General features: G+C 52.0%; 1 protein-coding gene across 1 annotated transcript in view; it reads left to right on the top strand.

Annotated features, from left to right (window-relative positions):
* Nucleotides 1-391: 391 nt before the first annotated feature.
* Nucleotides 392-15,420, top strand: part of TRIM62 (tripartite motif containing 62) — a 36,137-nt gene continuing 21,108 nt past the window's right edge. Inside the window, exons 1-2 of the mRNA XM_065927593.1 lie at nucleotides 392-487; nucleotides 919-1,443. Coding sequence (XP_065783665.1) covers nucleotides 1,036-1,443 — 408 coding nt within the window. The 5' untranslated portion in view covers nucleotides 392-487; nucleotides 919-1,035. The remainder of the gene's footprint in view (nucleotides 488-918; nucleotides 1,444-15,420) is intronic.

Genomic DNA, 15,420 nt, shown 5'->3' with positions numbered 1-15,420 from the left:
GGGTATTTCTCGAGTTTTATCTTTACATTTTATGCAAAAGTTGTATTCTATGCAGATTAAACAACACACCTGTATTTGTTTTAATACAAAATATTATTTTTCACCAATCTTCACATTGATGATCCAAAAAGATCCTATACTCCTTATCCTCTCAAATTAGCGGGCCCACTTCTCCCACCCCCCACCCCCACCCCCCACCTCCGCCGCAGGGACGCCAAGCGAGACCTGGATGTTGTTCCAAGTGCAGACCCTGAAGGAAGAGCTGGCTTTCGTACCCCTGGGAGCTGGAGAATGGTGGGGGCGGGGAGGGGTTTCGCAGGCTGGAGTCCGGGCCCTGCCCCTCCTCTCCCCCGCCCGCCGCGAGGGCGGAGTCACTGGGTCCCCGCCCGCGGGGGCGGGGAGGGAGCCGAGGCCGCCGGCAGCTTTGGCTCGGCTGGTTCCGGGTTGAGAGGCTGCGCTGGGACCGAAGCAGTGGCCTCTGAGCCGGGTAAGAGGCCGCGCGGGGACTGGTCTTGGGGCCGGGATCGAGCAGCTGAGCTTGCTCACACCCCTCCTGTCCTCTGCCAGGCACAGCCGAGGGACGGCTCTTCCCCCTCCTCGAGAATTCCCCATCCCCAGCTTCTCCCCCTCCCCCCACCGCACCCATCCTGGTATTACAGCCCCCCAAGGCCTCCGCCCCCCTCCCTGATCCTCTTCTCCCAGCACCCATCCCTCGGGACTGCCCCCCTTCCCTAGACGCTGCTTGCTAGGAGCACCCTCCCTCAGACACCCACGGCCCCCTCCCTCCAGCACCCATCGCTCCAGGTCACCCACTACCTCAAGACCACCTTCCTGGGCTCGCTTCTCGGATAGTCTCTACCCCGGACCTCTTACTCGCATTACCCCGCTCCAGGATAACACCTCTTCCTTCTCTTGTAGCTCCTGCTTCTCCGGGCCTGCTCCTGGCACCCATTCCCAGGCTGCCCCCGACAGCGCCGCGCTTTCCCCGCTGCCCCCTGCATCTCGGGGGGGACCCTCTCCACCGCCGCTGGCGCCATGGCATGCAGTCTCAAGGACGAGCTGCTTTGCTCCATCTGTCTGAGCATCTACCAGGACCCGGTGAGCCTGGGCTGCGAGCACTATTTCTGCCGCCGCTGCATCACCGAGCACTGGGTGAGGCAGGAGGCGCAGGGCGCCCGCGACTGCCCCGAGTGCCGGCGCACGTTTGCGGAGCCCGCGCTCGCGCCCAGCCTCAAGCTGGCCAACATCGTGGAGCGCTACAGCGCCTTCCCCCTGGACGCCATCCTCAACGCGCGCCGGGCCGCGCGACCCTGCCAGGCACACGACAAGGTCAAGCTCTTTTGCCTCACGGACCGCGCACTGCTCTGCTTCTTTTGCGATGAACCCGCGCTACACGAGCAGCACCAGGTCACCGGCATCGATGATGCCTTCGAGGAGTTGCAGGTGAGCTGCTCGCTCGGCCTGGGGGCGGGGTGGGGCGGGGCCGTGGGCGGGGTCAGGGCTGGACCGCGCGGGCAGGGCCCAGTCAGAATTGCCATAGGGCGGGGCCTCCGGCAGGGTCAGGGCCCTATCAGAATTAGGACGGGGCGGGGCCGCGGCGAGGAGGCGGTGTTGAGGGTGGGGCCTTGAGCCGAGTTCGCCAGGCTGGATCTCAGAACTGAAGCCGGCGGTGGGTCCATGGCTGGGAGAGAGCGCACCAAAGGAGTGGGACGGTGGGGACAAATAGGATTAGAGCTGTACTGGTTGGGGCAAGGTTAGGGACGGGGCCGAATCAGAGCTGGGCAAAGGCAGGGCCACTATGGGAGGTCCTAGAGTAGGACCTGGAGACGTTGCCCACATAAGAATGGTTCAGGATTGAGTTGGGGACAAAGACACAGGTGGGGGATGGGAACAAAGTCGGGACTGGACAGGGGGTGGGGCCGCCGTCCGAGGATGAGTCTGGACTAGACATTGTAGCTGAGCTGCAGGCTTTGGGGCACGAAGACCTTGGGGATTCAATCAGGTATGCATCAGGACCTGGGGGTCAGTACTTGGGCTAGATCACTGGGCAGGTCAGGGTTAAATCTAAGAGAGGGTCTAAATGAGGGTCAGCAAACTGCTGAGAGAGTGGATTTGGGTGCCAGGGGCTAGGGCAAGGTGTGTGAGGGTCTAAGACTGGGATCTAATTCAGATACTGTAAAAAATCATTCTGAGTTGAAATCACAGTAGAGGCTAATTGAGAGTGAGGATAGTACTTACAGACTCAGGATTTGGGTAATAAGACCCTGAGGTGAGGTGATTCAAGAAAAGAGAGCGAGTGGACCTCTAGGAGTTTCCAGGGACTTTTAGTGACCTCTTTAGCTCTGTCACCCACATCAGGATCTTGAGGACTATGTGAAACAGTACATGCAGTGTAACCTGATCATAGTCAGCCTAGGACTGTACTTGATCTCCCTGCAGCCTTCACATCCTCACTGACCAACTCCTGTTCAACTCTCAAAGCCCTGCTCAAATGCCCTCACTGTGTAAGCCTTCTCTAAACTCCAAAACAATAGCATTAGCACTGCAGTCTTTGTTCATAAGTATAATATTTTTAAAAAATAGTGTTCCAGGAACTTCTCTGATGATCCAATGGCTAAGACGCCACACTTCCAAGGCAGGGGGCTGGGGTTGATCCCTGGTCAGGGAACTGGAGCCCACATGCTGCAACTAAAGATCCCACATCCCATAACTAAGACCCGGCATAGCCAAATAAATAAATAAAAATAAATATTAAAATAGTGCTCCAAGATTAGCTATAATTAGGAAATAAAGTACATTCTCTATACCCTCCTTGGAGAATTCTCAGTGTACATTTGCATATTAAAGGCTTGGAGAAATCTTGTAGCAAAGAAACCCATCTTGCTGTGTTTTATAAAATGATTCCCAAGCTTTTGTGAGCCTAGAATCTTTTTCTCAAGCTAAACCATTTAAATCTAGCAAACCTTGTGTCTTTGGCCTCAGGATACCAGACTAGCACACAGTCCCCAAGAGAAGGGACAGTCTCTTAGTCATCATATCTGTGGACCTAAAGCCTGGCCCAAGGCCTGGCCCACAGCGCATATCAGTAAAGGTTGAATGAATGACCAGCCCTGACCTAAGTTGGCCCAGACTGTAGAGCCTTTGGAAGCAGAAGGTTTTTGACTCCTTAAGCAGGAGCTAAATGACTGTTTTCCCTGTTGTAGAGGGTCACCCCCCCTTATACATGAGTCTCTGTGAGCCAGCCTGCATCAGCAGATACCCTGGTCCTAGGAGAAATGACCCTGTGTTCACCTCATCTGCTCCTCGTTCCTTTAATCCCCAAACCACCTCTGACTCCCTTTCAGTTTGGCTGTTTGGGGATGGAGAGCAAGGTCTGGGGGCTCTGGGAGCTGGCACAAGGATGGCATTGGCCCTCTACTCTCAGAGCCCCTTGTGCCAGGCTCTGGTGTCTCCATCTCCCCGTCTATGAAGTCACATAAACAGGGAGAAGGAGAGAAGCTTGGACAGGACTGGGCGCAGGTAGTAAGAGTTTGGAGGGACTCTGTCTGAAACCATCTGTCCATCCTCTTCATTATGTAGATGTGCAGACAAGTCCAGAGAGGTGATGCGACATACCCAAAGTCACAGTGAGAGGGCCAGCCTAGAAAGCTCAGCCTGACCCCAGCCAGATCCCGTCCCTGCCGCTCAGCCCCACCTCTCCCTGTCTGACTTTCTAGCTAGGGAGAACTCCCTTCCAACATTTGAATCCCCTGTCTGCAAACCAGCAAATCCAAATTATGGTGTTGTAGGGATTTGTCGTCTGTTCCATGACCTGGGGCAGGCAGGATTTTCATGAGGCTGACCTGAAATGAATCTGCTATTGAGATGCCTGGCACAGGTTAGGGGCTGGGTCAGCACGCACTCCCATCCTTTCTCCTTTTACATATGAGACCTCAAGTGCCCAGCTGGGCGATTGCCCAGAGTTGCCTCTCACCTGAGAAGGAGGCCTTGTTTTGGTACCTCCTTTGGGCTTGGCAAGAAAGTGGCAGAGAAACATCCTCCCCCGTGGAGAAGTAAGCTGCTGGGTGAGGCTTAAGCCACTCCCCATGACTCCCGCTCTGTTCATGGGGAAGTGGGGCTCATTAGCTATTTATGAACTGGAAATGAGACTGGGCTTGTCTGTCACACCCCCTCCTCTCCCAGCAGCTGGTGGCTTGTCCCCAGGGCTCCTGAGGCCTGGGCTGGGCCCCTCTCCTGGAGAATAACAGACTCCGAGCCAGCAGGGCCTTGGAGATCATCTGGTACAAACTTCCTTTGACAGATGGGGAAATGGCAGAGCAGGGAGGAGAGGATCCTCCCCTTTCCCAAGGCCTTGAGGCCAGAGGAGGCTACTCCTGGCTCAGGGGGGGTCTCCTCACACCTCCCCTCCTCCTAACAGTTAGCCTGGAGCTATTTTCATTTATTATAAATCCTAGACGCAGCAGAGCAGAGAGGTAAAGGTCTCTGGCTTTGTACTCAGGCAGCTCCAAGTCTGCAGTACCATTTCTGGCTGTGTGACCTTAGGAAAGTTCCTTTTCATCTCTGAGTCTCAGGAACCTCTTTCACAGCATGGGAATGATGGGATTGAATTCAATAAGATGACATGGGCCAGAAGTTGGTACTGCACTTGACACATAGTAAGCACTCAATAAATGACAGTTCTAGTATGTTACATCATACTTGGCACTATTAACATTTAGGGCCAGATAAGTCTACGTTATGCAGTGCTTCCCAGGTGGCACAGTAGTGAAGAATCTGCCTGCCGATATAGGATGATGCAGGAGATGCAAGTTGGATTCCTGGGTCGGGAAGATCCCCTGAAGAAGGAAATGGCAACACACCCCTGTATTCTTGCTGGGAGATCCCATGGACAGAGGAGCCTGGCAGACTACAGTCCATGGTATCTCAAAGAGCTGGACACTACGGAGTGACTGAGTGCTCGCACACACAAGTCTATGTTATGCAAGGCAATCCTGTGCACTGTGGGCTGTTTAGTAGCATCCCTGGCCTCTACCCACTGGATACTAGTAGCATGACCCATCCCAAGCTCTGACAGCCAAAAATGCCTTCAGGCTTCATCAAATATCCCCTAGGGTCAAAATCACACCAGTCTGAGAACCCAGGCCTGGAGAAGTCCTACTCAGCTTTCCAGGCTCAGCTCAAATAACCCCTCCTCCGTGAAGCATTCCCTGACCTACCAAGTAGAATGGCTTTGTACCCCAGATTCCGATACTGGGGTCAGATCCTGGCATCATTGCCGATAAGCTGTGTGTCCTTGATCAGATCACTTCACTTCTCTAAGCCTCCACCTGCTAACATGAGGATAATATGACCATCATGGGAAGGATGTCGAAAGGATTAGGGAGGCCGTATCAAAAGTGCCTGACACTGTGCTTGGCACACAGTTAGCAGTAGCAATTTTTAAATATCTTTATTTTTTCTGAGTATAAAATTAACATAATAAACAGAGCTATATAGTGTAAAAGTTAAAATCCCCCCATAATCCCACTCCATGGAAAAATAGGATTTTTTCTTAAAGATTTGTTTACAGTTCTACAGAAATTTTGTCATGTAAACAGTGTGTGTGTGTGTGTATGCCTTCCCTTTTTTTTCACTGCTGAGCACTGGACGACAGCGCAAAGTGGAGGGAAGGAGCCACCATCTCAGAAGGGTTTGGGGCTTCTCAGTCAATATTACTGAGTTCTAGTCCACTGCCCAAGAATGTGCTAAGCACTTTTCGTGTACTGACTCATTTAATTTTTTTTTTATCTAATGTTTTTCATAACACCCTGTCAAGTGGGTACTGTAATTTACTCTTTTTACATATAAGGAAACAGAGGCTCAGAGGAATTCAGTGACTTGTTTGGTCACCCAGCTGGTAAACAGCAAGGACAGGATTTGAAGCCTGGCTGAGTGGACCATGCATGGCCTCTGAGCTGCCTCTCAGGGCCGGGTGGCTGTCTCCCCCACACCCTGCCTGTCTTTGTAGTTTAAGTGTACAGGGTCAGGCTGCGGACACCGTCTGCTTGTGCCAGCTGATGCTCCAAGGGCAGGTGCTGAATGTCATCTTACTCGGGCACAGCATCCGGCTCTCTGGCCATCTCAGCTTCCTAACCTCCAGGCAAGGGGTTGGATGCAGTCCCAGCCACCCCCTCCAGGTCTCATGTGACCGCTGGAGCCTTTCCCAAGGCCTCCTTCATGCCAAGGGAGACAGCAGTGGATCAGCCTTGGATGGGAGCCCTGAGGAGTTGGGCATGGGGCTCCAGAGACCCCTGAAAGAACAGAGCTGAGGACTGAATTCAAATCCTGATGCTGGCTTCTTCCAGCTGAGCAGAAGGTGCTGCCTTCTCTGCACCCTCTCCCAACCTGGGAAGTGGAAATCAGAACAAAACATAAAGAGGGAGAGCGAGTTGCTGCCTATCCAGAGACAACTGGTGTGAAGGTACTTTATTTGCTACTATGGACAGCCGGGCTGTCTGTGTCCAGGGAAAGTGGCCTCTGCTGTTACTTTTTGCAGAAGAGGGCAGGACTCGTGTACACAACCAGGCTCCAGGGGTCAAGGCTGCCAGTGAGTCAGACCCACGGCTGCAGTTGGCATCTCTACTTCCCTCTTCACAGGTGTGTGTGGGCAACCAGGAAAAGCCCAGTTCATCCAGAACACCTTGGCTGAGCACAGGTCACGGGGCTGAAACTGAGAATGGAAGCTGGGGACCCCAGGACGTTTATTTTCTAGAGAGGAAAGGATCTGGTAGGAAGTGACAACAGAAACAATAACAGCCCTATAAAACATGAGCCAGAGTGTATTGGACCATTGTTATGTGCCAGGTGCTGTCACGGGCCTTGAATCCTCACAGAAGCCCTTTTTCTTTTCCTTACTCCCCGAGTGGGACTAGGATCAGCCCCATTTCACAGATCAAGACGATGAGGCTGAGAGGCTCAGTAACTTGCCCAAGATCATGCTGCAAGTAGAAGGCATAGCTGGGTCAGACTCTGGTCTGTCTGACTCAGAATTCTTCCCCCTCACCAACACCACCCTAACTGCCTCAGGGAACATCCAAATGAGGCCTCAGAAACCATCCGCTTCCATCCTCTCCCCACTGTGCAAATGGGGAAACTGACTTGCCCAAGTTTGGTCCAGAGCTCAGCTCCCTGGAATCTCAGCCCAGTGCTGTTTTCACAGCATCATTTACTTTCTGGACCTTGAATTCTGTTTGAACACGGGGGGTGGTTGTCAAGGATGTGGAGATGGTGTCCTTCTGGGATTCAGAGATTTAGTCAATACCTTACTCAGTTGATACTCCTCCGCTGGCTCACTGAGGGCCAGGTCCTGGGCCCAGGAGAGAGCAAGACAAGCTTGGCCTGCTGTGGTTCTTGGGAGACAGGCCTATAAGCTGCAGGGTCATGTCCTAGGCTCCTGAGGCCACAACTGAGGACTGGCCAGGTTCCCCAGCTGACAACTGGGTCTTGAGAGCAGAGAAAGGAGACGTTACAGAGGGAAAAACAACACTCATGGTCCCATGTGCAGAGTGCCAGGGGCAGACACCTATTCTCATTTCACCCTCACAGCGGCCCTAGGGGATAGGTCTCATTGCCCCATTTTTCACATGAGGAAACTGAGGCTCAGAGGTTGTGCCTAAGGTCATGCAACCAGTACATGTTGCTGAAGCCAGAACTTGAACTCAGATGATGATCCGAGTCAGCCAGGGACAGGCATGAAGGTGAGCCGGTGGTTCATTGTGACTGGAGAGGGAAGGGTGGGAAAGGGGCTTGAATGCACCACCCCTACCCAAGGAGCGTAGACTTGATCCTGGAGATGTGGGGGAACTAGGAACAGGCTAGAGCAGGCAAGGCTGGCCTGGTCAGTGTGCCTTAAGGGGCGGCATGTGGGTGCACCTGGTGGGCAGCCTGGAGGAGGGGGCACAGTCACACGGTGCTGCCCTGCCAGAGACCGTGAGGCTCAAAGTGAACAGCGCAGGCTCAGAGGCCGAGAAGCTGCATCAGGGTTCCGGCTGACAGAAGAAACAGAAGCATCGGGGGTCTGTGAGTAGAAGGGGGATCTGGGGGAAGGGAGAGAAGAGGCAAGTTCAGTTTGCCCGTGTGAAGATCTGGGGCAGCTTTGGGCCAGAGGAGGGAAGAGAAGGCAGTACTGGGTGTGGAGGAGGGGAAGAGTCTTGAGCACAAGGGGTTTTGAGTACCTATCGTGAGCCACGCCACGCTGGGCCCTTTCAAGGGTCTCATTTTATCCTCATCACATCCCCTGCCAAGTGGCTCTGGTCCTCATTTTATAGATAAGGCTCTGAGAGGGGAAGATGTGATCGACCCAAGGGCATGCAGCCAGGATTTGAACCCAGGTTTTTCTGACACCCAAGTTCATGCTGTTACCACTGGGCAGAACGGTGGCAGGGGTGGGAGGGTCCCTGAAGCTGGTGGAGATGGCTTCTGGCAGCAGCTTTATCCTCTGGGCTGGAGGAGGGATGGCCTTGCAGTCAGGGAGGTCTGGCCTTGGGGGCCTGTGAGCCCAGGCTGTCTGTCCTCCCCCTCAGCTGCTGCCCCAGGCCTGGCCTCTCTGTGCACGCGGAAGCCCCAGAGTCTCTCGGCTGACATATTTGCATAATTGTGTGCATACGTCAGCACTAGCCCTGACTCTGCCCCCTCTCCAGCAGCTCTGCCCTCAGGAGGGCATCCCCCACCCCCATTCCTGTTCTGCCCCAGCGCTGATGGGGCCTGCAGAGTCCAGCTCCCCCAGGCTGACCTCCAAGGCCAACTCTGCCCCACCCCCTTGCTGCCCTCATCCCAGCCGGCCCCACTGGCCTTTCCAGCTGGGGACTCCACCCACACACCTGGCTCCAGCCACCCCCAACTGCCCCTCACTTCCTGCACACACCAGGAGTGCCTCTACCCAATCAGTTCTCTCCACCTGAAATGCTCTGGCCCCACCCTGGAGACTAGAAGGGACCCTGCCCAGCCATCCATCCATCTTCCCAGATCTTTATGCCAGAAATATACCCTCTCTAAGAAGTTGCCTATTTCACATACAATTATAATTATTGTGATGTTAATGACAACTACGAGTGACTGAGCACTTCCTGGGCCTCCGGACAGGTCCTGCATTAAGTCACCTAATCCTCACAACAACCACAGAGCTGGCGCTGTCATTAGCTGTACTTGATAGATTTGGCAACTGGGGTGGGAGGGAGTCACCAACACTGCCGGGTTCCTAGGTGTTCCCTCCACGTTTATCCTGTTCTCCCTTGCAGTCTACCTGTTTCTATTTCTGCCTCTCCTACTAACTGCAAACTCTCAAGGGCAAGGGCTGTCTGCAGCCCCCCAGCCCCCTGGAGTGGCTGGCCCAAAGCCTGACTGTGGGTGCCCAGACGTGATTACTGTATTGCTGATAGAGGGACCGAGTAGTTTCCAACATGGATTTTGGAGTCACTCGGATCCCCACTCCTGATTCTTACAAGCTCTGTCACCTTTGGCACACTGCCTGACCTCTCTGAGACTCTGTTTCCCCCTCTGAGAGACTGGGGTGTCAAGGGCATTAATCTCATGAGGTTGTTGTGAGAATTAAGTGACACGCTGCCTGTGAAATTCAAACCTAAACTGCACCACCTCCAGACCCGGTTCTGAGCCTCCGGGAGGGTCAGTGTCCTTCCTTACAGTTAGCTCTATCACTTAGGAGTTTGTCAACAGCTTCCTGTTTCCTGTCTGACATCTGCTGGGAGGAGATTTCCCAGTTGGTTCTCTGTCAAGTTGTGTGGCCATGGGCCACTCAGTCCCTTTTTCTTGGACTTCACTTCCCTGTTCTAGAAATCCAGATGGCTGGACTAGATGGTCCCTGGGGCTCCTTTACATTCTGGCCATGTGAGGAGGAAAGGAGGGGCCTGACACAGCAAACCACAGGGACACGGAGAAGTGACCCAGGAACCTCACGTGGGACATGGTGGCCCCCTGTCTCCCAAGCACCCAGTGTATGCCAGGCTCTCCACTGTAAGGCTAAACACTTCTTACCGTTATCTCATTTAACCCTTCCAACCCTAGGAGATATTGTTATCCCCATTTCTCAGATGAGGGACTGGGGCCCCGAGAGGTTAGGGTCCCTGCCCAAGATCACACAGCTAAAGGATGACAAAGCCAGTCTCCTAACCCAGGGGGTCAGGTCTGATCCCAGGCCTGGAAGGAGGGAAGGCAGGGTGAGTAACAAAGCCCAGGCTGCCTCCTAGTCCTGCTCTGTGGGTTCTACATTTTGTTTTTCCTAACTTAGCTGTTCCCTCGGGATCTGTAGCCCATCTGAGGAGAGCTGCCAGCCTGGGGACTCTGCCCACCCTTTCAGAGGTGAGCCCTGACCCAGCCCAGCCTTTCCCCAGGGCAGATTCAGGATGTAAACTCTGTGCCTGGCCCTCTCCTAGGTACTGAGGGTGTGAAAATCTTTCAGTCCCTGACCTAAGAGCCTATACCTCATGGGGAAGACTGACAGGTAACCTTGCTGTTAAGATGCAGCATGTGCCAGATAGCGTGAGGGAAGGCTGTGCACACAGGGGATTGTCTGGACAGAATGGAGCTGAGATATGGATTCTCAGTGGAAGTGAGGTCTGATCTAGGTCTTCCGAGATAAGCACTAGTCTAACAAGTAGAGAAAACCATGTAGCTGAGCCTTCCAGACAGAGGGAACAGCATGTATAAAGGCCTGGTGGAGAGCACTGCAAGTTGCTTCATGCATCTAGAGCAGCACTGTCCAGTAGAACTTTCTGGAATAATGGAAGTGTCTTACATCTGCACCCTCTGATACTGTAGCCACCAGTCACCTGTGGCTGTTGAGCACTTGAAATGTTCACCTTAGTACAGCTGTTGTTCAGTTGCTCAGCCATGCCCAACTCTTTGTAACTTCATGGACTGCAGCACACCAGGCTTCCCTGTCCCTCACCAACTCCCGGAGCTTGCTCAAACTCATGTCCATTGAGTTAGTGATGCCATTCAACCATCTCATCTTCTGTCATCCCCTTCTCCTCCTGCCTTCAATCTTGCCCAGCATCAGGGTCTTTTCCAATGAGTTGGCTCTTCACATCAGGTGGCCAAAGGATTGGAGCATCAGCATCAGTCCTTCCAATAAATATTCAAGGTTGATTTCCTTTAGGATTGACTGATTTGATTGCCTTGCAGTCCAAGGGACTCTCAAGAGTCTTCTCCAGCACCACAGTTCAAAAGCATCAATTCTTTGGTTTTCAGCCTTCTTTATGGTTCAACTCAGTACAGCTGAGGAACTGAATTTCAATTTTATTTCATTTGAATTTAAATAGCCACTTGTGACTAGCAGTTACTGCACTGAATGATAGGTCTGGATGAAGAGAAAAGGCTGGAGAAGAAATCTGGGGCCAATACTGAAGGGTCTTGAATGCCACATTCAGACTTGGTGCCCTTTTCCCCAGCATATGTGTGTGCTCAGTCACTCAGCCATGTCCAGCTCTTTAAAACTCCATGGACAATAGCCCGCCAAGCTCCTCTGTCCATGGAATTTTGCAGGCAAGAATACTGGAGTGGGTTGCCATTTCCTACTCCAGGAGATCTTCCTGACCCAGGGATTGAACTGGTGTCTCCTGCAGCTCCTGCATTGGCAGATGGATTCTTTACCACTGAGCCACCTGGGAAGCCCTCTTCTTTCCAGACAATGTGGAAATCCTGCAGAGGGACCTGGGGGAGGAGATGTAGGAATACATCCATCCTGGAGAACCGTCATCTCAGTTGCTCTGTGAGGCAGGGAGGAGCCTGGAGCCATGGTCCAGAAAAGAAGTGATAAAACTGAACCGGGGCAGTGGGTATAGAGAGGAGAGGACAAATTCCAGGGCTAGCCCGATGACTGATTGGATTGGTGGCTGGGCCGTGTCAAGGGTGACTCCTAGATTTCTGGCTTGGGTGGCAGCAGGGATAGGGGGTGTGCCCTGCACAGAAATGGGGAACATGAGAGGAAGAGCAGTTTTGGGGTCCCATGCCACTATTCCAGCTTTCACTGTGATGTAAATGTCTCTGTCCCTGTCTCCCCCCGACCCACCCAGTCCATCTACATACCTCCTGAAGCATCATGGGTTGGGGCTCACCCCCATCCTTCTCCCTGCCGTTGACACAGCAGCATGTGGGGCCCAAGGAGGCCTCATTCAGCACATGTTTGCAGAATGAACGAATGAGTGTTCCATTGCTCCGGGGATCCTGTTATTCCCTGACCCTGAAAGCAGGGAGGAATTTGGCCATGTCCCTGGGGTGCCCTGAGCAATGTGAAGAACGTGGCCTCCAGGGCAGTTTTCTCAGAGAATCTGAAGAACTGCCTGAGTGGTTGGGTCTATGAGGGCAACCTAGGGAGAGAGTTGTAGCATTTGGTTCATCTCCTCAAACTCTGCATCTCAAGCAGACTGTCCCAAGCTGGAGAGACCCGAGGCCGTCAGGGGAGAGCAGTCATTCTGTATTCTTAGGTGAATGTGATCTATCTATTCCAGTGGCTCAGATGCATGAGAATCTATGAGGAATGACTTCCAACTGTTAGTAATAGAGAGTTGCCCAAAGTAACTGAAATTAGATGAGGGTGTATTTCTCTTCCACATAAAACAGGTCTATAGGAAAGGAGCCCAGGCAATGGTGTGCCAGGGCCAACTTGCCCTGGTTCCTGAGAACTAACTGCAAATTTTGTCTCAGCTCTGCAACTGATGACCTCACATGGAGAGCTTAAAATTGGCTTTGAGGGAGCCTTTACACCATGGAAATTGGCCAGCACTATAAACTGAGTCTATTTATCTTTTTTCCAGAGGGCAAGCTTCCTAGTACATCCCTGAGTGCAGTGATGGGGTGGCTACCCCATCAGGGACCCAGGCTGCTTCTTCCTTCTGTTTCACTGGTTTTGGCCTGTCATATCCATCTTTCTGGTTGCCTTATGGCCTGAGATGGTACTGGAGTTCCAGTTATTATGTCTGTGCAAGCTCTCTTCTCCCATAAAACTAGCTATTCCGAGTTTTCTATCTAACTTTTATTTTCAAGGTTGGGTCCTCTTCATCCTTCACTTGTCATCTGAGGTGTGCCCTCCACAGGGAAGCCTTCTCTGACACCCTACTAAATTCATCACCCATCCTATGCGGCTTTATTTTCCCTACTAAATTCATCACCCATCCTACGCGGCTTTATTTTCTCTAGAGCATAGACCATGTATGCATCCTAAGCTGCTTCAGTCATGTCTGACTGTTTGTGACCCTATGGACCGTAGCCTGCCAGGCTCCTCTGTCCATGGCATAGACCATAATGGATAACTATCTGAAGGTTTCCCTGGTGGCTCAGTGGTAAAGAATCTGCCTACCAATGCAGGAGATGCAGGTTCAATTCCTGGGTTGGGAAGATCCCCTAGAGAAGGAAATGGCAACCCACTTCAGTATTCCTGCCTGGGAAAGCCCATGGACAGAGGAGCTTGGAGGGCTACAGTCCATGGGGTCACAAAAGAGTCAGACATGACTTAGTAACTAAACAACAATATTATCTGTCTTCCCCACTAGACTGGAAGATCCCTATCAGTAGGGACTATGTCTGTCTGGTTCTCTGCTGTGTCCCCAATGCCTCACACTGCCTGGTACATCATAATTGCTCAATAAATATTTGTTGAGTGAATAAGGGATAGTAAGCACAGATCATTTTGTTTTCTACATGCTTCCCTTAGCATGTCATTGTGACCATTTTCTCACGTTGCTATCTAGCCTGTAAAATTAGTTGGATTAGATGTTTTCAAGGGCTCTCCCTGCTCTGATGAGACAGGAGAACAGGAGGTGGGGGTGAGCAGGTAAGTCAGCTCCCTGACACCACTCACACCTCAGGCTGACTAGAGAGCCGGGGCCAGAGGCTGTTTCCATGGAGATTCACTCCCAGAAAAAAACTTCTTTGAGCCCCATTTCAATGCCAGGCCATTGTTGGGTGCAGGGGAGATAGAAAATGGTAGGGTAGGCCTGCCCTGCATGGGGATGGATGAAGGACAGCCAGGAGAAAAACCAGCTGTGATACCATGGACTAAATGTCCAGAAGTACTGGAAGCCAGGGCTTCCCAAGCGGTGCTAGTGGTAAAGAACCCACCTGTCAATACAGGTAGACATAAGAGACACAAGTTCAATCCTTGGGTCAGGAAGATCCCCTGGAGGAGGGCATGGCAACCCACTTCAGTATTCTTGCCTGGAGAATCCCATGGACAGAGGAGCCTGGCAGGCTGCAGTGCATAGGTTCACACAGAGTAGGACATGACTGAAGCAACTTAGCACACACATGAACTGGGAGCCATCCATCTCTGTGCCCCATTCATTCATTTGACAAATAATTATTGAGGCCCTACTGTGTGCTGGGCACTATTCTAAGTGCTGAGGATAGAACAGTGAACATGTCAGTCAAGATTCTTGCCTTCCTAAAACTCACATTCCAGTGGAGAAGAGGAACAGTGAATACACTGTCAGATAAATAAGCAAGATCATGGAGACCACAAAACAGGATGTGATGGAGGATGGAAGGAATGCTACTGTGCATGGGCTGGTGAGGCAAGACCTCTCAGAGGAGGCAGCATCTGAGTTGTTACGTTAATGCTACAGGGGAATCAGGGGGAGGATACCTGAGAGTGAAGTGCACCAGGCAGAGGAAGCAGCAAGTGCAGGCACAGGGTTGAAGCAAGCCCAGAGTGAGGAACAGGAAGAAGACCGCTTTGGCTGGCTGGGAGTGATGGGGGAAGGACGGTGGAGACAGCACGGTGGGACGGGCATGAGGGCACTGAGACACTTGCTTCAGGCACAAAGCTGAAGCAGGTGCCCCCGAACTCAGTAATCAAGAGGAATAATTCGTAAAGAAATTTTTAAAAATCAAGATTAATGTCCAAAAAACTGCATGATGAACAAAATATCAGATTTGTAAATAGAGACAAGATGACTAGCCATGACTTACTGAGCCATTATTGGAACCAGAGGCAAAGGAAAAATTAGTCATAATGATCCTGTCCGTTAAAATTTTGACATGTTGTCTATCATGGATTTTTGTTGTTGTTCATTACTGAAGAAAATTGACACCTGGTATCATGATCATGGTCTCCAGAACTAGGCTTCCTGAGTTCCAATTCTGGCACTACCCTTCCATTCTTAGCTGTAAGTTTGGGGGCCAGTTTTTTTGGCCTATCTGTACCAGTTTCTCCATTGGAAAATGGAGATAATAACAATGCCTACTAAAGGGTTATTGAGAGGATTCGATGACCCCATACAAGCTAAGGTCTGAGAACAGTGCCTAGCCCACTGGAAGTGCTCAGAGGATGTGGGGAGTTAGTCACAGCCCTGGACAGTGGTACGGCCTTGGTTCCTGCCAGAGGATTCTAAGCAAGGAGTCTTGACCATCAGGGGGTCAGAAAGTATG

This window comes from Muntiacus reevesi, chromosome 3 (genome assembly GCF_963930625.1).
Source record: "Muntiacus reevesi chromosome 3, mMunRee1.1, whole genome shotgun sequence".
NCBI lineage: Eukaryota > Metazoa > Chordata > Mammalia > Artiodactyla > Cervidae > Muntiacus > Muntiacus reevesi.
The sequence above is the reverse complement of the archived record's forward strand: the minus strand, read 5'-3'. Positions and strand labels throughout refer to the sequence as shown.